This window comes from Carlito syrichta, unplaced genomic scaffold (assembly GCF_000164805.1).
Source record: "Carlito syrichta isolate Samal-C Ts95f unplaced genomic scaffold, Tarsius_syrichta-2.0.1 Scaffold316494, whole genome shotgun sequence".
In the NCBI taxonomy this organism is placed as follows: domain Eukaryota; kingdom Metazoa; phylum Chordata; class Mammalia; order Primates; family Tarsiidae; genus Carlito; species Carlito syrichta.
In genome coordinates, this window is record NW_007260590.1 from 297,415 (window position 1) to 311,484 (window position 14,070).

The 14,070-nt window shown below is 34.1% G+C and overlaps 1 protein-coding gene across 1 annotated transcript in view; it reads left to right on the forward strand.

Annotated features, from left to right (window-relative positions):
• Positions 1–14,070, forward strand: part of LOC103277169 (metabotropic glutamate receptor 7-like) — a gene marked incomplete at its 3' end in the record, with an annotated part of 254,759 nt that overhangs the window by 85,131 nt on the left and 155,558 nt on the right. Inside the window, exons 3-4 of the mRNA XM_021707312.1 lie at positions 3,845–3,986; positions 11,483–11,637. Coding sequence (XP_021562987.1) covers positions 3,845–3,986; positions 11,483–11,637 — 297 coding nt within the window. The remainder of the gene's footprint in view (positions 1–3,844; positions 3,987–11,482; positions 11,638–14,070) is intronic.

Below are 14,070 nucleotides of genomic sequence, written 5' to 3' on the forward strand. Positions count from 1 at the left end.
TTAAAATGTTTATACATTTTTTTGGCACCCTCTGTATATTCTGGATACAGTCTTTTTTTCAAATATGTGAGTTGATCAAAGTCTCTGGATTGTGTTTTCATTTTATTAATGCTGACTTTCACAGAACAAAAGTTTTAAATTTTCACAGAATTCAGTTTATCAATTTTTTCTTTATAGATTGTGTTTTTGATATCATACCCAAAGACTCATTTCCAAACACAAGGTCACATATATTTCCCCTTTGTTTTCTTCTTAAAGTTTTCTAACTTTATATTTTACACTTAGGTCTATCATTCATTTAGAATTAATTTTTGTATATGATCTACATAAAGATTAATTATTTCTACGTATGGATAGACAATTGTTTCAATATCATTTGCTGAAAAGACTTTCCTTTCTCCTTTGATTGCCTTTTCATCTTTGCCAACAATCAGTTGACTCTTTGTGTTGGTCTATTTCCTGACCTCTATTTTGTTCCCTTGATCTAAGTGTTTATACATCTTACCAATACTATACTGTGTTAATTCCTGTAACTTGAGAGTAAGTCTTAAACTTTGGTAGTATGAATCTCCAAATTTTGTCTTTTACAGAATTTTTTTTTTTTGCTCTTCTATTTTCTTAATCTTTCCATGTAAGTGTTAGAATCATAAATCCTAAATTTGAATTCTAAATTTGAATTCTAAATTATGAATTTAAAAAAAAAAAAACTTACTGAGATTTAGAACCTACAGATAAAATGGGAAGAATTTATTTAGATTCATTTTTAATGTTTTAACATTTTCAATATGCACACCCTGTATATATTTCATTACCTAAGCACTACATATTTTTTTGGGAAACTATTAATTACATTTTTTTAAATTTAAAATTTCAATAGTCCCTTTTGATTGCTGACTTTTTAATGTTGAGTTCATATCCTGCAGCCTTGCTGAAGTCACTTATCCTAGGAGGTTTTTGGTAGTTGGGGGGGAGGTGATTTCTTCGTAGACCTAGTCATGCCATTGGCAAATAGTGTTGATTTTATTTTTTCCTTTGAGAGCTGTATGCATTTTGTTTCTTTTTCTTTTCTCATTTTGACTAGATTTTTCAGTACAACATTGATTTATTGCACAACCTTGCCTTATTGTAGTTTCTTACTATTAAGAGTAGTAATAGTAGTAATAATTAATAAGTATTAAGAGTAATGCTAACTGCAAGCTTTCTGTAGATGCCTATTATTTGGCTAAAGATGGTCTCTTTTAATTCTACTTAATCATGTTTATTATTTTGATCGAGCATATATATAAAATTTTGTTAAGTGCTTTTTCTGCATATATTGAGGTGATCATTTTTTAAAATGTAGTCTGGCAATATATGAATTATAATTGATTTTCAAATAATGAATCAGCCTTGGATTCCTTGAGTGAAACCCACTTGATCAAGATGCATTTTCATTTCTTTATACTGCTAGATTTGTTTTGTCAATACATTTTTATGAATTTTTGCAAGTATGTCCACTAGTAATATTGATCAGTATTTTTTTGTAATATTTTGGTCAGGTTTGGGCAGTAGGCAATACTAACCTCATGAAATGAGTTATGTTGTCTTCTATTTTCTAAAAGAGATTATGTAGATTATGTTTTATGTCTTCCTTTCCTGCTTGCCAGAATTCATCAGTGAAACCATGACCCTTACTCTTTCATTTTTGACACTGTTTAAAATATTAATTTGATATTTTTAATTTATATAAGACTGTTAAGATGAGATCAACAATGTCAGCTCTTGTTCACTTCTGAATAGGGTCATTTGCTATTTCTCCCTTTTTTTTCTCAGTCTGCATTCCAGTTTTATCAATTTAATTTTTCAATTTTATTTATTTTTGCCAAAAAAAAAAAAAAAGCAACTTTTTTTTTCAATAGATAGAGTTGGGCAACCTGTTCAGGTCCCCTTCCACTGTGGGAGTTTTCTGTCCTCTCAATAAATCCTGCTTTCTCTTAAAAAAAAAAAAAAGAGAGGGGGGTGGGGAGTCTTGCTATGTTGCCCAGGCTGCTGTAGAACTCCTAGACTCAATTGATCTCTAATCTCAGCATCCTGAATAGCTGGGATCACAGGTACATACCACTGTGCCCACTAAAAAAGCAGTTTTTGATTTTATTGTTTTCCTCTACCATTTTTTCTGTTTTCATATTAACTGATCTTTGCTTCAACTTTTATTATGTCCCTTCTGCTTTGGGGGGTATTTATTCAGCTGCTTTACTTCTTAAAGTGGATGTTTAGGTCACTAATTTTAGATGTTTCTTTTATAAGCATATAATTCTATGATTTCCATCTAAACATTGCTTTAGCTGTAACCTATAAATTTTGATATGCTGTAGTTTAATTTCTATTTAGTTCACAATATTTTAAAATTTATCATGATACTTCATCCTTAGCCCACAGGTAATTTAGTAGTGTATTGTTTACTTTCTAAGTATTTGGAGATTTGCCTGTTATCTTTGTTATTGATTTCTATTTTGATTTTGTTATAGTCTGATGACATGCTTTGTATTATTTCTGTGCTTTTAAATTGGTTATTTTTTTTCATGGTCCAAAATGTTGTCTTTCATAATGCTTTATTTGCACTTGAAAAGAGTACATGCTCTTTTGTTGTGTGGAGTGCCAGTTAGGTCAAGTTGGTTCACAGTGTTGTTGGACATGTATAGTTTGAAGAAGGAGCACAAATGATTTCAAGCACACTGAAGGTTGAGAGCCACTTATACAGAGCTAAGACTAATTGGAATTACAGTGTAATAGAGGACCAATTTTGGATTAGAGTTGATATTTTTCTGTTTGCGGAAACCTAGTAGCATCCACCCAGTTGTCTATGTTCTAGCTGTAAGCTTGTTGCTTACAGGTAACTCCCAAACACATTACAAGTAGAGCAAGGTTTGACATTTGTCTGTGGCCCTGGGCCTTCAGCCCGTGGGATGGACTGTAGGGTCTTTCCTACAATATCCTCTCTATACTTTTCACCTATACAATCTTTTTTAAAGTGTGTTTTGTAAAAACAATACTAGGGCCAGGTGCAACTACTAAAAAAGAAACAGGGAAATAAGAAGTATACCCATTGCTTTGTAAACTACTGTGTATTTTCCCAAGTGAAAATCATAATGCTAACTAATATCATAATGACTCTGAAGAGTCTGGAAAAGGAAAATCTTTTGATGTGTTTAATCCTCCTTTTTCCTAACATAAAATGAGTAATACTAAGTACTTTATAATGTTTAAAAGGGTATTAAGACATATAACAATAATGGCATGGACACGTAGTATGTGATTGATAAGAGTTTGCTATATGATTTACAATAGTTGGTGTTCTTATTTTTTTTATGTTTTATTCCACTGGAACAGAGATTTAAAAGTTAGATGAATATGAAAGGAAAAAAAAAAAAACCAACCTAGGAATGCAAACACCAAAAAAGTCCTAGAGATAAACATGAGCTTTACCTGATCCCGTTTTTTATTGTAGTGTTAATATAGTATATTGCATTCATTTTAAAGACCTTCTTCAACCCACCTGCTTTAACTGCCAACCTAAACCTAACTTCTAAGAATGAATATCATTGGCATTTCTGGACATAATTAGACATAAGTGCATTATAAAAAGAAAGATTTGTGCAATGTTGTGTAAAGTACATTAAGTATGAACATCAGCTCAGAACTCAGCATGATGTCGTCGTATACCTTCCACACTCAGCAGCAGCATCACGAAAGTGCTGTGCACTCAAAATTCAAAATTCCTTTCTCCACAACTACCTGCCCTGGTTCCTTTGATATTTTTGTAAGAACATTATTGACAGACACTCTGCTTTCTTTTCTTAAACAGGTGGGCTCTGCATTGCCCAGTCCGTGAGAATCCCCCAAGAGCGCAAAGACAGGACCATTGACTTTGATAGAATTATCAAACAGCTCCTGGACACCCCCAACTCCAGGGCCGTCGTGATTTTTGCCAACGATGAGGATATAAAGTAAGGATGACTGGTGAAATTTGTTTATATGCATGTTGCAACTTTGGGAGGTGGTAAGATCAGGTTGCTGGCAAAAAAGGGACAAAGATAGCATAGGACCAAAGCTATAGTTATATAGTGATAAAGTCTGCTTGCCTTCTAACCCAGGTAGGGTTAGAGTAGGTATAATGAACCATGGAGGTAGTGGCAAGTTGCTGTCACGTATTTTTCCTCTATTAACAAAATAAATGCATTTGATTATTTGTTAAAACAAAAGAAAGAGGAAAACATGAGACCATTAAAAGTTCCTTTTATTAAAAACATTCAAATATAACAAACTTGTATTCAAGGAATGGTTCTTAATGTAATACAAAAACGTCTTATGATTATGGTTTTATTGCTAGTGCTTTAAACTCAATGTGTTCAAAACAAACCTTATCGTATCTCTACATTCTCCAATCCACTTTTGCCTTTTTATTTTTATTTTTTAATGTAATCCCTCTTGGACTCAAAAATCTCCTTATAATCTTGACTTTTATTTCTTCCTAGTTCTTTGCAATCTTGACTAAGCCATGTAGAGTCAACCTTTGACATCTTCTTAGAACATAAATGTCCTCTACCTTCTTTTCTGACCACTACCAACCTGGTCCAGAATCTTTAATTTTATTGTTTTAGAATAAACAGTAATTATTCCTAATTAAAAAATAAATAGCTGGGCTCGGTGGTTCAGCCTGTAATTCCAGCACTTTAGGAGGCCAAGGCAAGTAAGTTGCCTGAGCCTGTGGATTCGAGACCAGCCCGAGCAGCTTAGCAAGAGCTCATATCTACAGTAAATCAAAATATTAGCCAGGTGAGGTAACGCACGTCTGTAGTTCCAGCTATTCGGAAGACTGAGGCAGAAGGATCGTGGAGTCCAGCAGGTTGACACTGGGGTGGCCGTGAGTGTGCCACTGTACTCTAGCCTGGGTGCCAGAGTGAGACTCTGATTCTAAATAAATAAATAAATAAAAGCTGAGTATGATGGCTCATATCTGAAATTCTAGCACTTTGGGAGGCCAAGGTAGAAGGATAGCCTAAATAAATAAATAAATTTTTATATATTTATTTATTTATATATATCAGGTGTGGTGTTACACACCTATATCCCAGCTACTGGTAGGTTGAGATGGAAGGATCACTTGAGCCCAGGAAGTTGAGGCTGTGGTGGGCTGTGATTGCACCACTGCACTCCATCCTAGTGGACAGAAGGATACCCGAACTCAAAAAAAGGAAAAGCAATAATTTACCTAACTGTTCCCTTACTAATTGACATATGACCACAGACTTTTGCAATTATAAATAATGCTGCAATAAACTTCCTTTTCCAAATATCTGTGTACACAACTATAGATATGCATAGATCAATCTACAATATGTAAATATATTGTATTGATATAATAAAATATATAATAATATAATTTTTATTTTGTTCTGTTAGTATTAGTATTAAGTCAGGGTCTTACTCTGTCACCCAGGCTAGAGTGCAGTGGCACAATCACAATTTACTATAGCCTCAGCCTCCAGAGCTTCGGCAATCCTTCTACATTAGCCTCCCAAGTAGCTAGGAAAACAGGTGTGCACCACCATGCCCAGCTAATTTTTTTTTTCTTTTTTTGGAGAGACAAGGTCTTGCTTTGTTGTCCACTGGTCTTGAACTCTTGGGCTCAAGCAATCCTCCCATTATCAGCCTCCCAAAATGCTAGGAGTACAGGCTTGAGCCACCACAACTGGTCTGGAAATATAATATACATAAAGTGTTTATAAGATAAATTCCTAGAAAGAAAATGTTGAAGACTAAATGCGTTCTTTCTTTAAAATATATAAATATTGCTCTATTTATATTTTTGTGTTTTAAATCTTTGTCTGTGTCGTAGTTCAAAATAATATATAATTTACTTTTGAAGATGAATATCTTATATAAAAAGTAAAGTTTAAAGGGCCAGTCCATTATTAGTTCCTGCTTGAATTTTTACACTGTTCTTATCACCACCCTCCCAAACCTGTGTCTCTCTGTGCTCTGTGTATCCTACACACTGACCCTGAATCCATCCGTCTTCCCAGAACAAAGCTCTAACCACAGGTGACAGTACTGTTAAATGAAAAGAGTTTTAAACTTGTAACAGATAAATTTTTGCTAGGTAGGCAATGAGCACTGTCTTTCTTTGATCAAATGCCTCCCACTGACTTCTAGCTTCTTTGGGCCTCAATTCTCCAACACATACAACAAAAATCTTTGGGGGCTTTGTTTTGAGAAATCTGGTTGTGTCCTACTTTTCTCATCTTACTCCATTCTAAGTTCCCTCACATTTTGTCTACTGTAGACTGAGGGGCTATTTGTATTTCTTCCCTCCCAGATCTTCAAGTGTCCTCTTCCCCCTACCTGGAATACTCTTCCTTCCTCATTTGATTATCCCAGTGCCATCTCTTGTGTCACTTTGTCAGGGAAGATTTCAACAAGCAATATAGCTTTGGAAAATTCTGCGTAACTCAATTTTGTAGCTCATGTCAATGGACACTGTTGGATTGTTTAATGTCTGTATTCTTCATTAGTCTATAAGCCTCATGAGGATGAAGAAGATGCCTCCTTTGACTTTTTTTTTTATCCTCAGTAACTATTCCCATGCTCAGGACAGAGTAGATACTCAGTAAATGGCTTTGAGTGAATGAATGAATGAATGAATGAATGGAATACTTAGTCTAATGCCTTATATTTAGTGATTTAACAACAAGCTTCTCTCTTTGAACTTCATAATAATTTAAGATGTGGTCTCATTTTAGCATTTTAGACCTCACCTACATTCACCAATTCTACACCCAGAGTGCATGACTCTGATCTTCCGACATGTTCTAATTGCTCCTCCTTTGTGGCCTTTGCGTGTGGTGTTTTTTTTCTCTTTCTCTGCTTGGTTGAACTTGTATATGTTTTCAAGGTCTATTTTAAACACACTCTTCTTCAGGGAATTGATTCTGACCATCTCTTAAATGCGTTATTTCTCTCTTTACAAAATGTTCTTAGGGCATTTTCTTTCTCACTTCCTGTTTTAGTTATTTATGAGATTTTGTTTTCATAATATTACTCTTGTCCTTCTGCTCCAGTGTTGTTGTAAAACTCTACTAATACCCTTCTAATTACCTCATAAATCCCTTTTGTACCTCTTTTACACATTTTCTAAATATGTAATACATTGGTAAGTTGTGGCTTCATGTTTATTTTTAAATAGATTGTACAAGGTTCATAAAAGATTTACTGCAAATAGCTCTGGTGACTAATGGGTTATAGAGCTCTCTACTTACAGGTAGTGTGAGGTTTCAATTTTGGATGTAAAATTAGTATAATCCACTCCATAACTATGGCCATTCTTTTGGCATCGGATTTATTTGTGCATTGAATATTATTGTACATTGTCATTTATGGTAATAATGTCAATAATAGTTCTTAAGCATAGTAATAAAAACCAACTGCATATAAAAGTTTCTTCCAAAACATGATCTTAAATACACTAATATCTGAAGTACACTGATAACACACAATGTTATGTTATTTCCTTTTTCAGAAGATTTATACTGTAGATTTTGAGATTTCTTGGAACATTAACTTCAAATACTTTGTCAGAGAATAATAGGAAGAAAATATTAATATCTAGATTCTGAAGTTGAGATAAGTGCTAAATCGCTTATGGGTATTGATAATTTAGATTTTAGTGAAGAGTAAATTCCTTTTCTGAAATTCTTTATTCTGATTATAAAAATAATACATGCCCATTGTAAACCCTCTGGGAAATTTTAAAAAACATTATTTATTTATTCATTTTAAATAAAAGAAGCTCTTAAATTTTATCTTGCCCCGAATTTTCTAAAAAAATTAAAGGTTAAGGAGAATAATCACAAGCAATAGTTATAAATATTCTCCTATAAAACCTGCAATTCCAATGCTCAGAAATAACCACTAATAAAATTCTAGTTTAATTTTTGCAATAAGTTGTGTCTGCATATACACAAGTTTTTGCCCAACAGAATAGATATGACATAGAATGTTATATGTCATTTTTTGTAGTTCACATTATAGATTAATCATTTTCATATCATAAGTATTTTTAGTGATTTAATCATATTTATCTTAATAGACCCAAACTTTTCAGAAATATCTTAAATTGAACTACGTTCTGAGATAATATCAGCATTGTCTTTCTTTTCCTGTTGTACTTGCCATCCACCTACCTTTTTCATCCTCTTCAAACTTTATCGATATCTCTCTAAATTTGCTAATGACAAATTGCATTTCACTCTATATTTTCTGTGCTTCATATAATCCCATGCTTTTAACAATGCATAGTTACACCAGTACAGGCCTTTTTTGGCCACTTTTATTATATTAGAATTCAATAATTTTTAACATTTGAATTTTTTTAAAACAATACCTTGTAGAAACCAAACTAAGTATATTTTTAATTGCTCTATAATTCATTTTTTGGATGTATTGTCATTTTTTAAGCCAGTTTCCTATTGCTGTGTATTTAGGTTGCCTCCAAGAATGAACAAACATTTTGACAGTACTTTTGATTGTTTCCTTTGAATACATTAATAAAAGCGGTATCTCTAGGCCAAGAGTATGAATATTTGATTGTGTTTAATTTTATGAATATAATAATTACAATAATTAAGTATATATGACTAAAACACTTTTAATGCAAAACATTGATCCCCTGTCCTATCCTTCTATACAATCTGTTCTCTTTGGGCAGCTATTTTAACTCTTTAAGCCATTTATTCTTGCCTCATCTGCATAATGTACAGATATTGCTATTTGGAATTTATTAATTTTAAGTATCATAAATAATACCTCTTAGGTAATTTAGATCACTTATCTCTCCTCTATCATCTTAACACCATTCTATCAGGTTTTCACTTAACAAAAATCAGTGTTAACATTGTTATGATGATGTAAGTATCATGCACTACAGTATCAAATATATTTTTTTCTCAGATATGATCTATTTTTGGAAAAAATTGCTTTTTCTGAAGTTAATATAATAACCTTTGTACTTTAATGGTTACCTTGAATATTTTTTCTATTAATGTTATAGGCCTGTCACTTTTTCCTTTATGTTCATATATAAAATAATCTGAGTTTCATCACTTTTATGCACACTTTATTCCTAACATCTCCATAATTTTGTTTTAATTTGGATCAAACAATATCATTTTTATCTTACTTTCACCCTCGCTTTCTTTCACCACTTTTTTTGGAGGGGGGGAAAGTCCTAAGTGATCTTTAATCTTGGTTTATTTCCTTATTTTGCTGAAGCACATCCTCCAAAAGTTTTCTTTAAAAGAGTAAATTAAAGGAAATTTTTTTTGTGTTTCATATCTAAAAATGTTCTTATTTGCCTCCACACTTAACTAGTAGTTGGAGTAGTAATGCACGGCCTCGTATTTCTTTTTAAATATATTATATCTGGCAAATAATTAGTTTACAACAAATAGCTCTGAAGACTAACAAGTTACAGGACTCTTAACTTATGGGGAGTCTTAAGCCTAATTGTGGATGGAAAAATCTAAATGATCCACTGGACAAATATGCAAATTCTGTTTGAATTGGGATTTTTTATGCGTTAAATATTAGAATTCTAGGTTTAAAAATAAATCATTTTTCACCAGGAGTTTGAAGCCATTGTCCCATTATCTATCATCTTTTTTTTCTCTTGAGTGGTTGATGATATTCTGCATATCTTCTCCTTTTCTCTCAAAGAGCTTTTAGAACATTGTCATTATTTCCAGAGATCTTATATTTTGTGGCATGTTTGATTTTTCTTCCATTATTTTGTTGGTTGAGCTTTTCAAATATAGAAATGTATACATTTAATTTTTTGAATTATTTTTATTAAAAAATATTGTTTAAAAATTTGTGCTCTATCTCCCTGTATAATTATTCTGGAAATGTTAGTTGGATATAGATCTTCATGGATTGATTCTTCAGAGAAAAGTGATTAATCTTTTCTTGTTTATTTTCTAGTTTTTTTATTGCCTTCTAGAGAATTTTCTTCACTTTCTATCCTCTCTAATGTAATTTTCATTTCATATTTTTCATAACTAAGGGCTATTTCTTGTTGGTTTTTAATTCTTTATTTCAGATGTGATAATTATTTAAATGTGTTTATTTTGTTATTTTTCATATGTTATCTCTGCCTCACCCCACACCAGCTTCTTTTTTCTATTTTTTCTGTCTTACAATGGAGATTTCCCTCAATAATACGTGATTTCTGGAATTACACATTTGAGTTAGGAATTAATAAGCTCTATGTCCATGGGTATGATAGGGTTCCCAATGGACTGGTCAGGAATCCAATTGGTCATTCTATTAGAGAATCTCTATGTTGATATCCAAGATCTATTTTCCAAGAGGGTTTAGATTTTACAGAAAAACTTTTTTGCCTGGGATGACATACCCCTGGTTCCCAGCATTTTGTTAGAAGTTAAAGATTCCAAGAGTGTCTTACCATTTCATCTTCTAATATACTGACTTTTAATCATTCCCTACCAGCTCCAGCCCGAGGTTTAACACAACATCTCTTTTCGACTTTTTACTGTTTGAGTGTTCACAATATCAGAAACTATGCCTTACACTTTCAGTAGAAGGTCATCATTCCATTTTCTACCTGGAAGAAACAGGAGGAGAACTTGCATTTTGCCATCTCATATATAATATGTCAGCCAATCTTCTTGCATTTAGCCCTGTCCCTCTGTGATTCCTGGTGCTCCCAAATAATGAGAAGCAAAAAACCATATCTTCTATGGTATTACCCATCAAAGAGGCCCCAGTTGTAGCTTTTTCTGTTCTGCACATGTAGTTATTTCCATCCCCTCTTCATCCATAAATACTATTGCAACAATTTTTCCATGTATTAATATCCTTTTATTCTTTGATTTTCCCTTGTTGTCTTATTATTTATATGCTGCTTTCATTCATAAACATAGATGTAAATGTTTCACATTCAGCATGGAGTTCTGTTTATTTTAATAAATAATTTAAGAACTTTATAAGCATATTGCTTTCCAGAGATAATACATGCCCCCAGTAGTGAATGAAGAGTGCTCATTTCTCCAGTCCCAAGCCAACACTCACAAAACAAATATTTGAACCAATACAAGAAGTGAATTTGGTTTCTTGGTCTAATTTACATTTCTACTCTTTTGCTGTATGTACATATGTATTTCTAGCTTTTTGGACATTTATATTTTTCCTTTTATCTTTTGATGTTTAATGTCCTTTATTTCTTCAAGATACTTTGACTTATTTCTTATTGATTTACAAAATCTCTTTATATATTAAAATATGAATCTTTTATCATACTTTTTTTAATTGATGATTTACTTTTTGAGAAAGAATGACTTGCTTTCCTTTTGCTTGACTCCTAGCATGCATATGATTAAGCAATGGTCTTTATTATTAATACACCTTTTCATATTCCTTTCCACAGGCAGATCCTTGCAGCAGCTAAAAGAGCTGACCAAGTAGGCCATTTTCTTTGGGTGGGATCAGACAGCTGGGGATCCAAAATAAACCCACTGCACCAGCATGAAGAGATCGCAGAAGGAGCCATCACCATCCAGCCCAAGCGAGCAACTGTGGAAGGTATGGGTTTTGTCAGCAGTGTGATATGCTAAGAGAGTGACTGGTGCTATGGTAGGTGGTCAAATCATGTATCCCTTTGAATATCCCTTTGGCAGTTTTACAAAATGTGTGTAGGGTAGCTTCAAACTTGGAGCCATTAGATGCAAAGGAAGGCACACACCTGGTCTGTTCTTTTAGTTGATACTCCTCTTTTGAAGAGATCACATTAGTTTTATAATATCACAATTAACATTGTTTTCATTCATGCCACAGGAGCTTTCTGAGGGGAGAGTGTTACCATGAATAAAAAGTGAAATAATAGCACACTCCAGTCTGTTTAAGTCAGCTACGTTTTTCTAAAGACTACTTTCCCTTTGTTGCATATCCATTACTTTCTTAGCAGAATAGCTAGAAGGGTCCGTTCCCCCTATTACCTCTGGAGGCCCTTTCCAGCCCAGGGGGACTGTAATGATACAAACATATTTCCTCCTTCAGGCACCAGCATCACCTCACCTCCTTAGGATGTTTTGCTCTTTCTCTCTTTCTGTTGCCTTCCTAAACTTATGCCCCTATCTTTTACTTTGCCTTCCTTGTCACAACAAAAACATTTTTGGGGAGGCAGAAGTGGAAGAAGGTTTCCGGTACCTCCCAATCTAATGCAACTTGTTGATTACAATGCATGCCCTGCTTTAATTTGAAAAGAAAAGTTATTTCTAAAAGAAGACACTGTGTAAGAAAAAGGAACTCCTCTGCTGATATCCTCTTTTGTGCTCCTTTTCTGAAGGCCAAGTCTCCAAAGATTCCCTAAAACATGCTTTGCACATTAAAAAGAACTCTATACTCTCACTCAAAAAAGAATCAAATATTTGCATTTCTTCCTATTCTCTCTTCACTCCGATCTAATTAGTTATTCTCCCTAGAAGGCTGCATGGTCTATGTAGGCCTTTTTAAACAAATCAGGTTGTGGTTCTGTCACTGTTTCCTTTCTGTTATCTAGAGGAGATAAGGATCCCATGAGTCACTCATGTTTTCATTGGGAGGTTTTGAATTAATTCCATTCCTTAATACACGTCTGGAAAAGATTACCTATCTTGCACTTCAGACCAGTGCATTTGCAGAATGAGTTACAAGAAGAAAGAACAACATTTTAACTATCTCCACTCCCTTTAACTCAGTGTATATCTGCTGTGTGCCTCACTCCGGGTTAACAGTCAGAATAACAAAAGACTGAGACTAAAAATTCTTGCCCTCAAAGCATACAGAGCTGGATGAAGGTGTCAGAAAATAGCCCATGACTATTTCACATAGAAAACTTGGTAAGAGCAGTAAAGGGTAGGGCATTAAAAAAAAAATACAATGAAAGTTTCCCCAGGCAGGTGTGGTTCCAGAAGGCATCCTTAGACGTAGGAAGTGATGACACTGAGAGCTCATCAGCTGAGGAGGAGAAAACACCTTGGGAGATGGGAACAATGAGATGGCAGGTCACATTGGGGGAAATACAAGTAGTTCATTCAACAGCACAGCCCTAGATGTCAACCATCTTGAAATTCTTCTACTTCAAGAATATTCCTATCTACACGATGTTGGGAAACCCCTTTTTTTTCTTTTGGAGTACTAATCATTACTATAGTGCTTGGTTGATTGGATCCTATTTATCCTCTGGGTCTTGGCTTGGATATTAACTTTGCTTGAAAACAATCTGTGGCCATCCCACTCCAACCAAGTCTGGATTAAGAGCACTTTCTACTGCTGTGGCACCCCCATATCCCCTACCATTGTAGCTACTTCTTTACTTTTCTCTATCTAGAAATGTATTGTGCTCCATTGCACCCCCAATATTTAGATTTTTGCTGAAAATCATAGGTGCTCAATTGTTTTTAAGTTACTGTGTAGTGGCCAAAAGTTCAATCCGAGAGATCACCAAGAGCCAATTCCGATGAAAGTTCAAGAGGGTCTTTATTTGCAAGCTCAAGCCTGGATCTCTGTCGACAACCGACACAGCGGAGTACACCCAGAGACCCTGACTTCCTTAAGCAGACACTTTTATGTTTTTACACAAAAGGAGGAGGAGTTTGGGGGAACTTTCCAGTCTTGTTACCATTTAATTGGGTAGTAACCTCTGGTGGTCAGCTCAGTCGTGGAGGATTGGCTAGCTTGACTCGGGCTGAGCTTGGCCCACTAGCTGGGGAAGTTGCAGAGACATTTGGAAACTTTAGGTGATTTTCCCCTGGCACCTGATTGATTGTTGCCAAGGGGAAAGTGGGTCAAGGGAAGGGGTTGAAACTTGAACTGGAGCTTTGCAGTTTTTCCCATAACTGAAACTTTAAACAGCTACAGGTTATATTTTAAAGCAGAAAACTAAAATGGCTGTGCTATTGTCCACAAACTGATTACATATTTATTGGGTTATAGCATGCTCTTAACCTAAGTTTATGGTATACCCTATTACGGTTC